Source organism: Diabrotica virgifera, chromosome 4 (assembly GCF_917563875.1).
Source record: "Diabrotica virgifera virgifera chromosome 4, PGI_DIABVI_V3a".
NCBI classification, from domain to species: Eukaryota; Metazoa; Arthropoda; class Insecta; order Coleoptera; family Chrysomelidae; genus Diabrotica; species Diabrotica virgifera.
In genome coordinates this window covers 204421609-204440045 of record NC_065446.1, presented here as the reverse complement: position 1 = coordinate 204440045, position 18437 = coordinate 204421609, and the positions used below count along the sequence as shown (strand labels likewise).

Below are 18437 nucleotides of genomic sequence, written 5' to 3'. Positions count from 1 at the left end.
TTTATTTATTGCTCTAAAAACCAGTTGAGATATGCAAATAAAATTTGGCAATTTTTAAGAGGTTGTTACTGCGCATTTTTTGACATACAATTAAGAATTTTATATTCACCATTGGCGTACATGCGGGTAATATTACCCGTCATATTACCCGTATGCGCGCCAATGGAGAATATAAAATTCTTAATTGCATGTCAAAAAATATGCAATAACTGTATCTTAAATCTTACCAAATTTCATTTTCATATCTCAACCGGTTTTAGAGCAATAAATAAATCGTCAGTTTGTAAGAAAATAATTCAACATCCAGTATCTCGGAACGAAGCATTTGCGGACATGTGTTTATAAAGCAAACGGCCATTATTTTTGTATGCAGATTTACCCCTTAAAGTTTGCCGCACTTATTTAGAAACACCCTGTATTAATTAAGAACATTTTTAGATGTTAAAGTACCTAACTTTTTTATTATCCAACATAAGCGAATGAATCAAAAAACAAAATGTTATTAAAACCTGAGGCTATAGTTCAGTTTTAATTTCAGTATTTTATAAATGCTAGAATATTCAATAAAGTGTGGTGAACTTTGAGAATAAAACACAGTTTGATTGGTACACCCGGTATACAATGATAGTTTACCTGTCCAGCAAGAATATTATTACAGAAATTTTTTTAAAAATAAGGCTATAACATATTAAAAAAATCACTTAAATCGAACAACAGGTTTAGGAGTTTCAAGATATCAAATATTACCCATTTTTTGGGGTGGCCGCTTTTTGTGCCGGTCAGTGCAGTTATTGGGACCGTGCAAGTTCGGAAAAGCGACACCTGGTTTCTTCGCACTGCACTTTTATTCGCATTTTTAATTATATTGGCCAATCATATGGTCCTGGTTACTGGATAATTGTCAAGGCCATAGTCCAAAAAAAAAAATAATAAGAAGAAAAAATAAGATTTAGGTTATGTTATTAAAACTTAAACAATTAGGGATTCCAATGAACTGTCAGTGGTGGTCGGTGGATGGCTAAACTGACATGGCCATAGACACAGTTAAGGGGGGTGGTCATGATGTATGTAATGTTTACATTGAATATTGACAAATTTGTAAAGAATATCCTGTTTGGTTTTGTTTTTTTGTTAATTGTGTAGCGAAATTTGTGAAATTGTGATAGCAAATTAAATATGAAGTGGTTTAAACATTGGATACGCCTATGGATGACAGTTTCGCCATCCAGCAGCCATATTATATCACGTGATTTGGAATGCCTAATTGTATGTAGTAAATAAAATTAGTTATTAAAATGCAGTAACGCAAGCAAAATACAATTAATTAAATTTACCTTTATATAATAATTGCATATCATATCAATATTGTGGAGCAATATATAATTTTTCTTCTTAAATGACAATAGGTATGAAATGTACGTCAATTTGACAATTTCAATTGACAATATGAATTATTTAAGAAAGTTGCCATATTTCTCCGCTATTCGCGCACGATCGTTTCGCGTATCCCTTCCGAGTACTTGCACACCGCGAATTAAGGTACCAAGGGTATTATAAGGATAATAACGCTTGAGGTAAATGGTGTATATACCGAGGGCCTTTGAGCCGAGGGATATACGTTGATCGAAAGCGTTATTATCTATAATACCCGTGGTGCCTTCAACGTTTAATGTCCGACTAAATTATTCTTTATATGCAAAAAATTTGAATGAATTTTGAATTAATTAATTTTCAAATAAGTACATTTACCAGCAATAGTTGTAACGTAATTGCGGTAACCATAGTTTTACTTATGTTGTTATTTGTCAACTTGGCAGTACTTAACTAGTTATTTAAATTTAATGCCCTAGGGCGTTATTTTTCAAAATAGCGCCGTAGGGCATTATATCATACTTAACCGACTTCGAAATCGTGTCATTATTTGTCAAATAATATACCAGCCGGACATTAATTTGTTAATGACGCGAGACGCGGAACCGCGTTCAACCTCCACTTTAAAATTTTTGAAGTTATACTTCTTTAGGCGCGTTGGGAGTAAATTTATATGTGCGCGAATTCATCAAAAGTCTTGGTTCTGAGCGCAGCTCAAACGTTATACGGGCTCTGATTGGGTAATTACAATAACCTGTCAACAATTGTTCAATATATCGGTTATGGGTAAACAAATAATGTTGTGTTTATTAGTTTTTATTGTTGTGAGGGCAGAGAAAATAGCAAGTTTTTAATTGTAGTGACTTTATAAAAAGTTTTTAGAAGCAACAGATACGCAATTATTGTAAATGTTTCAGTATTGTAATAAAAAATTACATAGGCACTTACCTATTTGGAAAATATATGTACGTATCTAGTAGATAATGCTTTGATTTACATAAATTGATTACCAACATAATTTCTACCAATCTTCATCTAATGTATTGTTTTCTTACTCCATGTTGTCTTCGACTTCAAAACCTAAGCACCCAAATAAACGCGGGTTCGAATCCCAATGCAAGTTTTTATTGTTTTTATTTTTTTTATACATTTAATGATTCTAAGTATATTTGTTATATAATTGTTTTTTCTTTTTTTTTTTCAGAAAATGCGTATTTAGTTAAGATTTTTGCCAACAATAATTGTTCAGAAACCATTTTGTGGCATTTTTCAATGTGTTCGTGTGTGTTTTATTCTTTTATTTTTTTAATTTTTTGTATTGTTTTAATAAAAATTTTTGGAAAGTAGTAAGTATTAAAATTAGTTATTTTTAAATAAAATATAAATAAACTTTTTAAGGTACATATTAATTTCGTTGGAATCTATAATAGAAGTATAACTTTTAAGTGCGTAAAAAGTACGCAAACATTCTTTTTTAGAAAGTGGTAGACTAGCTCAAACGAAGCAGTTAAGACCATTTTTAAGACTTTTGTAAACATCTTGTAAAAAAAGGCGATGTATTGTGGTCTATAACGGCAAATAACATAAGACGAAAGGTAGTAAAATATTAATTAAATTCCTATCAATTTGGATTCACACACCACTGTTTGGAAAAGATAGTTTAAATTTTCCGTTTGGTACGTTTGAAGAAATCCCATAAAATCGATCTAATAACTGGGTTTCGATTACTTAAATAGAGGAGAAAAACAACGTTCTACAGCAGTATGATTTTTTATTGGAAGATGGCTTGAAAGAAGAATTTTATGGCTACTTGATTATACCGACATTGAAAAATACAGTGGTTACGGTCGTCAAAACTGCCATCATATTCATAAATGACTGAAAAAGTTTCTCAAATTCTTATTTTATATAGATATGGGTTTACTGTAGCATGATTAAAGAGGCATCAAACGTATATAAGTTTTTCGAGAGATGGAGCTTCTCTCTTTTGGTTGAATATTTTACACAATGCTAGTTTATGACGGTCGCTTTCTATATCTGCCAATTTTAGTGCCATGACATCCAAAATATAGAGAAGGAAGTAGCTCTATATGGGAATGAATATAGTCGATCATGGATCCTTGTCCCCTCCTTTTTTTTTTCAAATTTTCTTTTGTTAATATTTTGAAGGGAAAAAAGGTTTATCAATAAGTAATTAATTTGCGCTGCAGAAGTTCGTAAAAGAACTCTATTTTCATTTGTGACATCTTCGTTGTATCCTTGTTTTATCTTTTCATTTACTGTGCTCTGGAGGTAATCGTAGAAGCTTTCTCTTTTATTTTCATCTTTGTTGTGCTCGGGTGCATAAATTGATATCATATTTGAGGGCTTGATATCTGGATTAATCTTTATGCTAATATTTCTGACACATATTTACCTTGGTTTGCCATGATTTGTTTGTGATGTAGTCATAGATATGAATACTCTTCTGTTTGTTCTTTGATTATTTCTTATTCTCTTGTGGTTAATGATTTTAGGTTCTACGTACCGATTCTAAGACTATTTTTCATTTTTCTCTTTCTTAAGTTTAATCGTAATCGTTAAGTCTATCCTCTTTCGCGGTATAACCCTATCTCTATCAGTAAAGTATTTATAGATCAGTAAGGTCCTACCCTTGCTCCCTCCTACTTTATCCGTGCTTGGGACTAGCCAGACTACTGTTGAGCTACTCGATCTACCCAAAAACACTACTGGCGAGATACAAAAACAAAAAACATAAGTGAGTACGACAGATAAATAATGATATATGAGTACTAAGGGTCGATTTCTCATATCGACTTCAACTCCAGTTTAACCTGAACTTCTAGTGAACGTCAGTTTCAAGTTAAAATCCTCTTTCTCAATTCACGTTCAACCGATGGCAATTTAAACTACGTTCAGATTGAACACTGAAATTCGGGTGTTCAAACCCAGTTCAGATGATTTCAACGATCACGCATGCGTTGTATTATTGCAATTTGACATGAAACGCTGTTATAATATATAATCTATTATACTAAGCATAACAATAAACGAAAACATTATTTTTGTTATTATTATAATTAGATATTAAAATGACTGTTTGACTATAAATACTTAAATTTAACTTTATTCAGAAACGGCATAAAAAAAATAATACAAAATGGCGATAGTTTTTACCTTTTGCCATCTATTGCCATTTCTCGAAAGCTGTAGAATGTGAACGGACAATAAGAATTGCATTTCCAAAAAAACCGAAATTCAAAGATGAACCCAAGTCAACTGAACCATAGATTATCGCAGGTATGAGAAATCGACCCTAAGAGGAGCTTTTTGTGGTAGTTCATACCATTTCCTAGCAGGAATTAAATTATTTTTCCACCAAAAAATCAAGAGAAACAAACTATATGTTTACAAAATGAAACAAAAAATATAAACTTGATAGCTGTAGATATAGGGTTATTTGTTTGCTTTTGTTAACATTCCGAAACATAACTGAAGCTCTTAATAAATATCATAGTTAAATCTGAAATATCATAGTTAAATTTTATATCTCTTATGTTAAGTAATATTTAAATTAAATTATTTTTTAGGACAGATGGTGAATTTGTTATCAAACGACGTAGGAAAATTTGATTTATGTTGCCAGTTTATTCACCTGTTGTGGTTAGCACCGTGTGAAATAATGGTTACTATGATTTTGTTATATAAATTCGTTGGTATTACTGGACTTGTAGGTTGTGTTTTTTTACTAACGTTTTTGCCATTTCAGCGTAAGTAATGATTTATCTACATATATAGTCTACTCGGTGAACGTATTCGGGTTTCTGATTAAGTAAAAGTCTCATTGAATTTCATATCTACGAAATTAGTGACATTCAATACAAAAATATATTAACTATCGTAAAATTTATTTAGAAAAAAAAAACAAAAAAAATTTATTCCAAGCTGTGGGTGAAAACATGTCCTTTTCAGGATATATAATTTGGAAATTTTTGAAACCTATCAGGTGTTCTAAAATTCTAAAGGACCCCGCAGAAACCTTATGGGAAATGGCTCTCTGTCAAATGCTCTGAAACTTTGGGTTTTGGTAGTTCTTGATGTGTAGAACAAAAGACTCAGTGGGCGCGTAGCTCCAAAAGATCATGGTTTTAAGATATAAGCCTCTGAAATTATAGGTACAGTGAGGACGTTTGAGTTGGAATAAATTCATTTTCTCGAGAATTGGCGTCTCTGGAACTACATTACATATCAGTTCGATTTTTATTTTTAAATTATCATTTTTTGGCATATATATCATACTAGTGACGTCATCCATCTGGACGTGATGACGCAATCGATAATTTTTTTGAATAAGAATAGGGGTTGTGTGATAGCTCATTTGAAAGGTTATTAAATTCTTTATTCAGTAGTATAAATATTAACATAATTATTTATACAGGGTGCCCAAAAAAAATTTTTAATTAAATTAATTGAGACAAAAAGAAGAATGTACATAATTTATTTAATTCGAAATACATTTTACTGTTGTCCGAAACCAGAAAAAATGTAAATTTGAAAAATAAACATTGCTTTTCGCTTAAATTAAATGTTCAAACTGCTAAGAGGCAGGTGGGTGGCAGCTTTAATATTGAATTTAAGCGAAAAACAATATTTATTTATCAAATAAACATTTTTTTCTGGTTTGGGACAACAGTAAAATGTATTTTAAATTAAATAAATTAAATACATTCTTCTTTTTGTCTCAATTAATTTAATTCAAAAAATATTTTTGTGCACTCTGTATAAAAAATATTATTAATGTTTATATTATTGAATAGAGGATTTAATAACCGTTCAAATGAGCTATCACACGACCCCTATTATTATTTAAAAAAATCATCTATTGCGCCATCACGCCCAGATGGATGACATCACTAGTATGATATATATGCCAAAAAATTAAAATTTAAAAAAAAAATCAACCTGATTTGTAATTTATCTCCAGAGTCGCCCATTCTCGAGAAAATGAATTTATCCCAACTCAGACGTCCTCACTGTACCTGTAACTTCAAAGGCTTCATCTTAAAACTTCATCTTAAAACCATGATATTTTATAGCTATGCGCCCATTGAGTCTTTTGTTTTACACATCAAGGACTACCAGAACCCAAAGTTTCAGAGCATTTGACAGAGAGCCATTTCCTATAAGGTTTCTGCGGGTTCTTTTAATAATGTTTTCAGGAATAACTTCTACTAAAATGTACCGCCTATTTTGGGGCTCTAATTAGTTATAGGGTTTTTCATTTGTAAAATTCCCAATTTTTATATATCTTTCACAGCTATCTTTCTGCAGTTAAGGATATTAATTTTAAAGAAAAACTTTTAATGGTAGGGGATCCCAAGCGGGAATTTTTGCAGTTACTTGAGCGCGTCAGATTATCATATGGGGAGAAACCTAGTACCCTGCAGATGTACCTCTACTATATATTGGCTCTTAACACAGGGAAGTTTGCTAAAGGGGGCCCGAAAAAAACTATCCTTAAAAATACTCGAAATTGTCAGATTAAGATAAGGTAAGTTAGTACATTCAAAACAGTGTATATTTCAAAAATCTAACGATTTGAGCGGGGCGCAAGGAAATGGGCTAGTCAAAAAGTTTCACAAAACAAAGCGTATATTTCGCGAAATGAACGTCAGATCGAAAAACTAAAAAATACGTCTTTAATATTTTTCAAAAATTTATCGATTGGTACTAAACATGACCCCCACGGAGAGGTGTGGGAGGTAAATTTAAAATTTTAAATACAAACACTTACTCTGGGCTAATTAGCAAAATTCATGGAAAAGTTATTTACCAGCAATTTTATTGCTGGAATCGAATTATAAGATCCTATATATTAATAATATAGGTATGCAAAGTCCGCAGATAGTGGCTACTTTTTTTATAAACAAGATGGCGTCGACAAATCGTATTTTTTTCAATTATTGCTCTATAACTCCGAAGATTTTAAATTTACAACAAAAACACCCAAATAAAAATTCACCCCAAATAAATTCTGCATAGAGATATGTTTTTCACGATTTGCTCCGACGAAAGTTTTCCTCGGAAAATGCGGGTTTTCCTAACAAAAACTCTAATTTTCAAATAAAGTTTTAGGTAAGTAATTATTAATCAATAATTAAATAACTTAGTGACATCAAAGCTTTCTTGCTATAGATTGTAATTCCTGAAGCTGGTGAAAATTAAACGAATATTTTAGCAACAATGCAATTGTTAATTAACAATTTATGATTGCAATAATAACCAAAATAATCATAAAGATGAGATGCTTATTTAATATTTTATCGACAAAATATGAATTTTTCTTTTTTTTGCATAATCTTTAAATTTTGAAAAAAAAAATAGTTATAATACGCTGGTCTAATTAGTAAAGTACAAAGAAAGGTTATTTACCAGCAATTTTATTGCTGGAATCGAATTATAAGATCCTATATATTATTAATATAGGTATGCAAAGTCCGCAGATAGTGTGCCACTTTTTTTATAAACAAAGTGGCGCCGACAAATCGTATTTTTTTCAATTATTGCTCTATAACTCCGAAGATTTTAGCTTTACACCAAAAACACTCAAATAAAAATTCACCTCAATTTAATTCTACATAGAGTCATGTTTTTCCCGGTTTGCTCCGACGAAAATTTTCCTCGGAAAACGTGGGTTTTCCCAACAAAATCACGAACTTTCAAATAATTTTTTTGAGCCAGTAATTATTTATTAATAATTATATAGCTTGGTGAAATAAAAGCTTTCTTGGTATAGATTATAAATTTAGAAGCCGGTGAAAATGAAACGAATACTTTAGCAACAATTCAATTGTTAATTAACAATTTACAGTCGCAATAACCACCAAAATAATCATGAGACATTGATCAAACTTAGAAAGATTATAAAGGTGTGATGTCTATTTAATATTTTGTCGACAAAATATAATTTTTTCATTTTTTTGCATAATCTTTAAATGTTAAAAAAAATATTATAAACAAACTAACATTTCTCAGAAATTGTTTATTATATTCTAATTTTAAAAATACTTAAAATGCGTATTTCATAGCTCTTGAAAGTGAATGCTTTAAAAAATTTTTCCAACCATTTGCAAAAAAGTTATGAAACAGCAAAGTAAATATACGATTGCTCCGTTGTTTATAATTTGTTTTAATTGTTTCAAAGCTTAAAAGAGAGTCTATGGTACAATATAATTACTCACAAAGCTAGTCAAAAATTAGTGCAATGGTTATATTTTAATCAAAGATTAAATATACTTTCTTTGTAATTTTTAGCGCAAAAGTAGGCCTGATACAGAGTCCGAGCTAAAATGTTCACTCGAAGCGACTGACACGCAGCATACATTATTTATTAAAAGTGTACGTCGCGCGGCCGCCGGTCGTCGCTCCGAGTGAAAATTTTAGCTACAGTACGGTATTATTCTACTTTCGCGCGTGTAAATTACAAAAAAATATATTTATAATCTTTAATTAAAATATAACCATTAAACTTATAATTGATATTTTTTTGTAAATAATTAGCTTGTACTTTAAACTCACTTTTAAGCTTTGAAAGAATTATAAACACCGTAGTAATCGTATGTTTACTTTGCTGTTTCATAACTTTTTTGCAAATGGTTGCAAAAAAGTTTTAAAGCATTCATTTTCAAGATATTTGAAATGCACATTTTAGCTATTTTTTTAAATTATAATATAATAAAAACTTTCTGAGAAACGTTAATTTGTTTATAACTATTTTTTTTAAACATTTAAAGATTACGCAAAAAAAAAATTTATATTTTGTCGACAAAATGTTAAATAGGCATCTCACTGTATCATAATTATTTTGGTTATTATTGCGACTATAAATTATTAATTAACAATTGAATTGTGGCTAAAATATTCGTCTAATTTTCACCAGCTTCTGGAACTATAATCTAAACCAAGAAGGCATTTAAGTCAAAAAATTACTTAATTATTGATAGATAATTACTTATCTAAAACTTTATTTGAAAATTAAAGATTTTGTTGGGAAAACCCGCATTTTCCGAAGAAAATTTTTGTCGGATCAGATCGGAAAAAACACGTCTCTATGCAGAATTTAATCACGGTGAATTTTTATTTGAGTTTTTGCTGTAAAGTTAAAATCTTCAGAGTTATAGAGCAATAATTGAAAAAAACACGATTTTCATGCGCCATTTTGTTTATAAAAAAAGTAGCATACTATCTGAGGACTTTGCATACCTATATTATTAATATATAGGATCTTATAATTCGATTCCAGCAATAAAATTGCTGGTAAATAACTTTTCTCAAAAATGGCCTATTCTCCGATAATCAGCCCAGACTACCTGCGATATTTTGCAAAATGAATATCAGATCGAAAAACTGCAAAATACACTTTCAAAATGTTTTTGAAAAATCCATCGAATGGTACCAAAGATGACACCCCAGGGAGGTAATCCACTTTATAATCTTAAATGGGACCCCCAAATTTTTATTGCAGATTTAGATTCTTTACATAAAAATAAGCAACTTTTATTCGAGACGTTTTTTCGAATTATGGATAGACGGCGCTATAATCGGAAAAAACGACTTTTTTAGTTTTAGGACCTAATAATCACAACCCAATAGGTCCCCATACCACTCGAGTGACTGCAAATTTAGCAAAATTTTCTCCTTTATGGTAAATAGAAAGTTGTATTTAATTTAAAAAACCGACAATCTGAGCTATGGAAAGTTTAATTTCGTTTATTTGTTATTGCAAAACAGCCCGCGAAAGGTTCAAAATACAAAAAAGGTTAAATAGTATATACATTTTTTCAATGACAATATTTATTGTAAAAATATCTTTTTTTATTCTTTAAGACTTTAAAATGAAGATCTTGTAATTCCAAAAAAATTTGTAAAGCCCGTTTGGTGAACTTTTTGCGTATAGTGTTTTGCATTTTTTCCGATTATAGCGCCATCTATCCATAATTCGAAAAAATGTCTCGATTAAAAGTTACTTACTTTTACACAGGGAATCCAAATCTACTATAAATAAAAATGGGGGCCCCTATTTAATATTTTAAAGTAACCCTCACCTCACTTCCGTGGGGGGTCGTATTTGGTAGCATTCGATATATTTTTAAAAAATATTGAAAACGTATTTTTTAGTTCTGTGATCCGACGTTTATTTCTCGAAATATTCACTTTTTTCTTGTGAAATTTTGTGACTCATCCATTTCCTTATGCCCCGCTCAAACTGTCAGATTTTTGAAATATACACTGTTCTGCATGTACAGCTGGTTCCTAAAAAACTGATACGACCCTTAAAGCGTATTTTGAAGAAAATTGAGCAGTGTATTTTAAAGGATAAATATTTATTATGTATACATGTACACATAAATACTGTCACTGTCACTGCCAAATCTTGAAATTTGTCAGATAACTTATTATGTTCAACCTCAAAAAATGGCTCCACATCAATGAACTGTCAATAGGGATGGAATGGCCATGTCCCATTCAAATAGGGCTTTTCATTCACAGTCATTTGTTTCGAGCTTCTGTCATGTGTCACATAATATTAATATATCTACGTCATACGTTATTGGTATATACAATAACACAAAGCCAAGACGTATGGCGTGGATACATTAATATTATGTGACACATGACAGAAGCTCGAAACAAATGAAAATCGATGAAAAGCCCTATAGTGAAGCAAGATTGACACCAACATACAAGAGAGAGGTCCTAGAGAGAGACAGACAAGGTGTTGGAGAATTTGACGGGCCGTGTAATTTGAGTTGCCTATATAAATGGACCCGATTGAATCAGTATTTACAGTTCGTTGAATATTTTAACTTATATTTTAACTTGGCTAAGGCCTAATGCTGATTGGCAGTACATATTTCAAAATGTAACCACTTTTTTGTATTTAGGGGATAAATAGAGTACACAGTGCCATACTTGGTGTTTAGATACTTTTCAGAATTGTTATTTGTATTTATCAAAACAAATACCTACTTTCCTATAGTATTTGTGAGTTAAATAATTTTAAAACTATTTAAATACTAAATTAGTGACTGTTTTATACAAAGTGAAGAGGTCCTTGATTATGTTTTTATGTTACTTTTATATTTAGACTTTTATATTTCCCCGATTTAAGTTGATATAGGCAACTCAAATTACACGGCCTGTCAATGTTTCCACCACCTTGTCTGTCTCTCTCTAGGACCTCTCTCTTGTATCGTGGCTGCATTAGTTGTCTTTGTGCCTATTCCATCCGTATTGACAGTTCATTGCTCCACATGCTAGCCAAGAACTAAAAGCAAGAATTGTAACGAAATTAGATTTCGTTATTTTATATTATCGCAGAAATTGTAATTCTGCCGGTAAGCAGAACAACAGTTTTTAATATTAATAAAAAAAGGAGAGAACAAGAAACTCTCGAAAAAAGCAAGGTTCTGGGACATCAAAAATATCTACCGCTCATGAAGATTGTACGCTTTTGGAGAGATTAGAAGAGAATCCTTTTGAAGATGCGAAAACTGCAAGAATTCAAAATATTATCAAAATTTAGACCTTAATAATTATTGCGATTTATGAATTAACATATGTAATCAGTTGTTTGTTTATTTATTTTATTATGGGTCTGTCATAATAAATAAAATATAATGTCAGACCAATCAAATACACTGCTCAAAATGATCAAATCTTACTAAGAGTCATATCAGTTTTTTTAGGAACCAGCTGTACTTAACTTACCTTATCTTAATCTAACAATTTCGAGTTTTTTTAAGGATAGATTTTTTTTTTCGGTTCCCCCTTAATGAACTCCCCTGTATTAAGATCCAATATGGTAGGGGTACATTTAGAGGATCAAAGGTTTCTCCCCATGTCATAATCTGACGTGCTCGAGTAACTGCAAAAATCCCCTCTTGGGCTCCCCTACCATTAGATATTATAAATTTTTTATCCCGAGAAGTCAAATCTTGAAGGCTATAACTTTTTGAAAAAATAACATCGTGTTAATCTCGAACTGTCGCGTTACGAGATATCATGGAACAGTTTCAAAATTACTTTTTGTTTTGTTAACCAAATGATTTTATTGTAGCCATTATGGCAAATCTGGTGTCAAAGTATAGATTTAGAACAGCAATTTGCACGGACGAAAGGATTAGATGCATAAACGACATTTTCACTGGAATTCAAGTAATTAAAATGTACACTTGGGAAGAACCTTTTACGAAAATAGTGGAAGACATAAGAAAGTAAGTTTTCTTTCATTAAAATAAAACACCTCCGTGTGTATTTAAAAGTTAATAAACTAAGAAATTAGATCAAAATAAGTAAATAGACAAAGATAGATGGCGCAAATTGTATTGTTTGCTTATTTTGGTTCTATACTTGGTTTTATTAATTGATATTACCACTCTACTTTTTTCATGTGCCTTATATCTACAGAACGCATGCGCAGTTACAATTAATTTTCCTAATACGCCAGTCAATGGGAGCAAAAATAGGGTATTACCTCCGAATTCTATCCTACTGCATGGATTTTAATGAAATTTTAGGAATACTTATCTCCTAATTAAAGTCTACCCTATGCCGATGTGTGCTTTTATCTTGGGGGTGGTTCCCGCCCCTTCTCGGGGTAGAAAATTTCTTGGTTAAAATAACCACGGAAGTGGCTACAGAACTTAATTGTAAGCAAAAACTGTTCTATAATTTTTTTTGAAAACTCAATATTTTTTGAGTTATTCGTGGTTGAAAATTGGCCATTTTCATTGAAACATAACACTTTTTAACCTTCGGAGTACGGAGATTATTTGACTTACTTAGATTACGATGATGGGTCAAGCGTGACCCATTCTCATTTTATTTATAAGGATGTTTTAAATAGTCAGTATTATTAAACAGTATCTTTAATTCAACAAAAACCAAAGAAAATCCTAAATTATTGTATATAAATTTTTTAAGATGGTTACCGATGGGCATATACTAGTTCGCTCCGGCGGCCAGATTTTAATACCTTACAGAAAACGGGCATAGGTAAATTTGCTCCGGCCATATATTTGAATACAGTGGAACCTCGATAAGTCGGATTAATCGAGACTGCGGCCGATCCGAGTTATCGAAAATCCGAGTTAGCCGGAGAATATGGTAAAAACTAATAAAACACGGTATACTTACAGATAAACTCCATTATAATTGCAAAAACATGAGATACATAAAATATGCACAATACATCTAAATTACGTACAGTTGTATACAGTATTGTTTATTTCTTGGTAAAAAACGTGGTTAAAATGAAAAAATGTTTGTTTTGTGTGATGAAAATCGGTTCGGGTTAGCCGGACTTCCGGGTTATCGGAGGCCGACTTGTCGAGGGTCCACTGTACGTATACCCGTAAACAGAGACGGCTGCGATTTACGTGTACCTACAAACATATTGAAAATATTCTTCGAAATCGGAAGACCGGGTCAGGACTGACCGGGCATCATAGATGTTACGTAGAGGAAAAACTGTAATTTGCATGTTCACGAATTATATACCAAAAAATAGACTGAAACAAATAAGGAGCACTTACGATCAATCGGATTTGTAAAAAAATTATTTCATAAAATATTAAGAAATAACTGAATTTCGGGTCACGCTTGACCCAGTCTTCGTACTCCGAAGGTTAACAACGGTTTTTTGCAAATATTTTAAAAACTATGCATCTAACTAAAAAAACTACATAAAACATTTTTGTAGATTATAAAAAGCCAAAGAGACTAGTTCCTTCACAAATCTTTTACTTAAAATATAAAAAGAGATATGGTAGGAGATAATAGTTTGTTTTTTTTTGTGCATGTTCAAATCGTTGTATTCAACTTGAAATAACAGACAAACGGTCGATTTTATGTGTATAATGTTACCAACACCTTTTGTAGTGCTTAAAATGATCTTTAATGAGCAATATTAAAGGTATATTGCATTCAAATTAAACGAGATATGCTCCAAAAAAATTGATGATTAATGTATTTTAAGAAAAAATGAGAAGTATGTTTTTAACCTCTCATCCACTAGAATTTTAATGCATCATTTTACTTTTACAATACCTTTTATTATAGTATTATGGACGGGTTCAAAAAGTTGGACGGGTTTAAAATGAATGGTTTTTGAAAAAAAAATAAAATCAATTTATAGAGCGCATTTTTAGATTTCCTTAAAAATCGTTTTTGTCTACATGTAACTTAAAAATGATAAGAGATACAATAATGAAACACAAAACAAAATTTTTATTTAGCAAAATCCTACATTTTTGTTTGGTTTTTTCGTATCTCTTATCATTTTCGAGTTATATTAAGAAAAGAAGATTCTTAAGAAAATTATAAAATGCGCTCTATAATTTGATCATATTTTTTTCAAAAACTATTCATTTTAAACCCGTCCAACTTTTTGAACATTAGTCCGTTCTTTAACGGTAAAATATTGCAAAATCTCTAAATTTTAAAGAACCGCTTGGATTGACATGAAATTTGGCATACACATAGCTAACAAGTCAAAGAAAAAAAGTGATATTGTGCCGATATGTCCTTTTGCCCTGGGGGTGGTTTTCACCCCCTTTTGGGGGTGAAAAAATATTCGTCCAAAGAAAGTCAGGAAATGGATAAACTGGCTAATTTTAAGTAACTTTTGTTCTATAGAGTTTTTTGACTAAGTCAATACTTTTCGAGTTATTTGGCAGTGAATATGTTCATTTTTTCAACAAAATAACCACGCTTTTGGACGGTGTTTCGCAAATAACTCAAATAGTAAGTATTTTGTCGAAAAAACATTCCTAGCAAAAATATAGCCTGTAAAATTAAAAAAAAATGTTGTATATATCACGTCTCTACACCTAGTAGAAGCAGAGTTATAGCTAATGAAAAATAGGTTCATATTCGTCAAATTCCAAATGGAATACTTTGACGTGAAATAACCAAAAATGAAGCACATTTCGGGGAAAACTCATTTCAACTTATTTAAAGTTTTTAAAAAAAGCTTCATTTTGGTTTTATAGAAAAAAATGTCTAGCATCAAAATTAAACAAGTTACGCTCAAAATAAAATTAGTCCCTTTTAGTTGTGGTAAAAAAATCGAGAAAATCATCCCCTAAATAGTATCTTAAATGAACTTAATCGTTACGACTTCACAAGTTTCTTGACTCGTGTATATATTGTTTATATGATCTGTAAGTTTCATCGGTTCAAAGTCCTTATTATTGAAAGGGCTGTAGTTAAAACGGCTTGAACGAGTCACTGATCACGAATGTATGCAAATTTAGAAACACCAAATCTTAATAAATTTTTGTCTAACAGAAAAACAAAAAAATACGTGATATTCAGAAAAGCAAATCTGACTTTTTTTGTTTTTCGAGATTTTTGGTATCTGACAATTTTTAAGTTATTTTGAAAAAAAGCATATTTTTCAAAATTTAAATTTTTAAAAATTTTATTTTGAAACCAAATTTTTTCAAAAATAAGCAGTTTGAATCGATGAAACTTACAGATCATATAAACACAACATAAGTAAAATAATTTGTGGAGCGGTAACGATTAATTTCATTTAAGTTGCTAATTAGGGGGTGGTCTTCCCGATTTTTTTTTTGCAAAAACAAAAGGGACCAACTTTATTTTGAGCGTAACTTGCTTAAATTTAATGCTAGAAACTTTTTGTAAAAACATAAATAAAGATTTTTTAAAACACTTTAAATAAGTTATAATGAGTTTTCCCCAAAAAGTGCTTAATTTTTGGATATTTCACGTCGAAATATTCTATTTAAAATTTGGTGAATATGAATCTATTTTTCATTGGCTATAACTCTGGTTCTGCGAGATATAGAGACCTAACGTGTACACCATTTTTTTAAATTTTTTATAAGCTATATTTTTGCTAAGAACAGTTTTTTCAAAAAAAATACTTACTTTTTGAGTTATTTGCGAAAAACCGTCTAAAAAGTGGTTATTTTGTTGAAAAATGACCATATTCACTCGCAAATAACTCGAAAAGTGTTGACTTGGCAAAAAAGCTCTATAGAACAAAAGTTACTTAAAATTAGTCAGTTTACCCATTTCCGGACTTACTTTGGACATATATTTTTTCACCCCCAAGAGAGGGTAAAAGTCACCCCCAGGGCAAAAGCACACATCGGCACAATATCACTTTTTTTCTTTGACATGTAAGCTATATGTATGCCAAATTTCATGTCAATCCAAGCGGTTCTTTAAAATTTAGAGCAAAAACCGTGAAGAATGGACTACATAGAAATAACACTATAATAAAAAGTAGTGTAGAAGGAAAACGATGCATTTAAATTCTAAACCCGTCCAACTTTTTGAACATAGAAATAACACTATAATAAAAAGTAGTGTAGAAGGAAATCGATGCATTTAGATTCTGTTGGATGAGGGGTTAAATGTACCTCACATTTTTTTACATTCAATTAGTCATCAATTTTTTTGCAGCATATCTCGCTTACTTTGAATGTAATCGACATTTAATGTTGCTCATTCTAAAGGTCTTTTCAATCACTACAAAAGGTATTGGTAGCATTATACAACTAAAATCGACTGTTTTTTTTTATTTCAAGTTGAATACACCGATTTCAGCATCCACCAAAAAAACACACTCTTCTCACCTATCATATCTATTTTTGTATTATAGCTAGAAGATATATGAAGGAACGAATCTCTTTGTTTTTTTTAAGCTACGAAAATGTTATGTATAGTTATTTTCGTTAGATTAATAGATTTTAAGGGATTCGCAAAAACCGCCCGAAAAGATGTAATTTTTAAATGAAAATGGCCAATTTTCAACCACGAATAACAACAGTTTTTGCTCAGAATTCGGTTCTCTAGCCACTTTCGTGGTTATTTTAACCAAAAAATTTTACACCCCCGAGAAGGGGTGGGAACCACCCCCAAGATAAAAGTGCACATCGACATAGGGTAGACTTTGTTTCTTAAGCTATTTTCTACTTAGTGAGAAAATATCAACTAAATCGATTTAGTAGGATGGAATTCGGAGAAGAATAACCTCATTGACTGCCCTATAATGTGCTCATTTAATTTTTGTTTGCAGTACATTATCATTGATTTTGTTCCATTCCTTTGCATCCACACTCTTAATCTACCGCATGTGAGTCAATTCCTTTGATGATTGGTCTCTTAATTTATCGATGGTATATAACTTTGTAATATAAAGCACTTTGTTTCGCTCTTTGCTACCTTGTACATATCCTTATCTTCCTCTCTTTTAGACCTGACATACTTCTTTCTAGACTCTATCTTTCATCTCCCTAACTTTCTGTTACACTTAATCGTTCCATAACTTTTTTGTTAGCTTGCCACCAGTCATTTACCGTATCTTTTTCCTCAAGCTCTTCCAGTACTCTACTCCTGAAGAATTTTGCCAAATAGTTATCATTTAATTTCCATTACTGTCCCCGCTACACCCACTATAAGTAACACACTGGATTTTAGCCTCATAAAAAACGTATTAATCACAGACACATCTCATGTCGATACAAAAGTCCACTACACTATTTTCTTCACTTCTTGTTTCTATCCCCAGACCTTCATGAACTACAGTTGAGTCCCTGAATCTTTACCCGTACGTCATCATTTAAAGCATACGAAATAAGGCGATGATAAGTCGGAAATTGAAATTTACTAAACGCAACAGCAAGTGACAGTAAGTAGGAAAATTTTACCTTTTCTTATGATTTTAATGATTTTACCAATAATTAAGCGTTCTTAAAATGATTTTAGCAGCATTAAAAAAATTGTGAAAAATGGAACATTTTTTAAACGCATTTATCTTCAATGAACTTATTATGTGGATGGTCCGCTCTGGTTAATGTTTACATTAATAATTTGACTTATATTTGATAGTTGACAGTTATACTGTACCTACTTGTCAGTTTAAGTTCTCTAATAAATTTTGTTAGTTACATAAATAAAATATTTAAAAATGAAAAAATGACTTATTTGAGGGAGGTGGAAAAATCATATGTATAACATGGGAGTAAGGT

General features: G+C 30.9%; 1 protein-coding gene across 1 annotated transcript in view; it reads left to right on the top strand.

Moving 5' to 3' along the window:
• The window catches only part of LOC114345942 (ATP-binding cassette subfamily C member 4-like), a 116395-nt gene that overhangs the window by 49989 nt on the left and 47969 nt on the right, over positions 1-18437 (top strand). Inside the window, exons 5-6 of the mRNA XM_050649859.1 lie at positions 4962-5141; positions 12491-12647. Coding sequence (XP_050505816.1) covers positions 4962-5141; positions 12491-12647 — 337 coding nt within the window. The remainder of the gene's footprint in view (positions 1-4961; positions 5142-12490; positions 12648-18437) is intronic.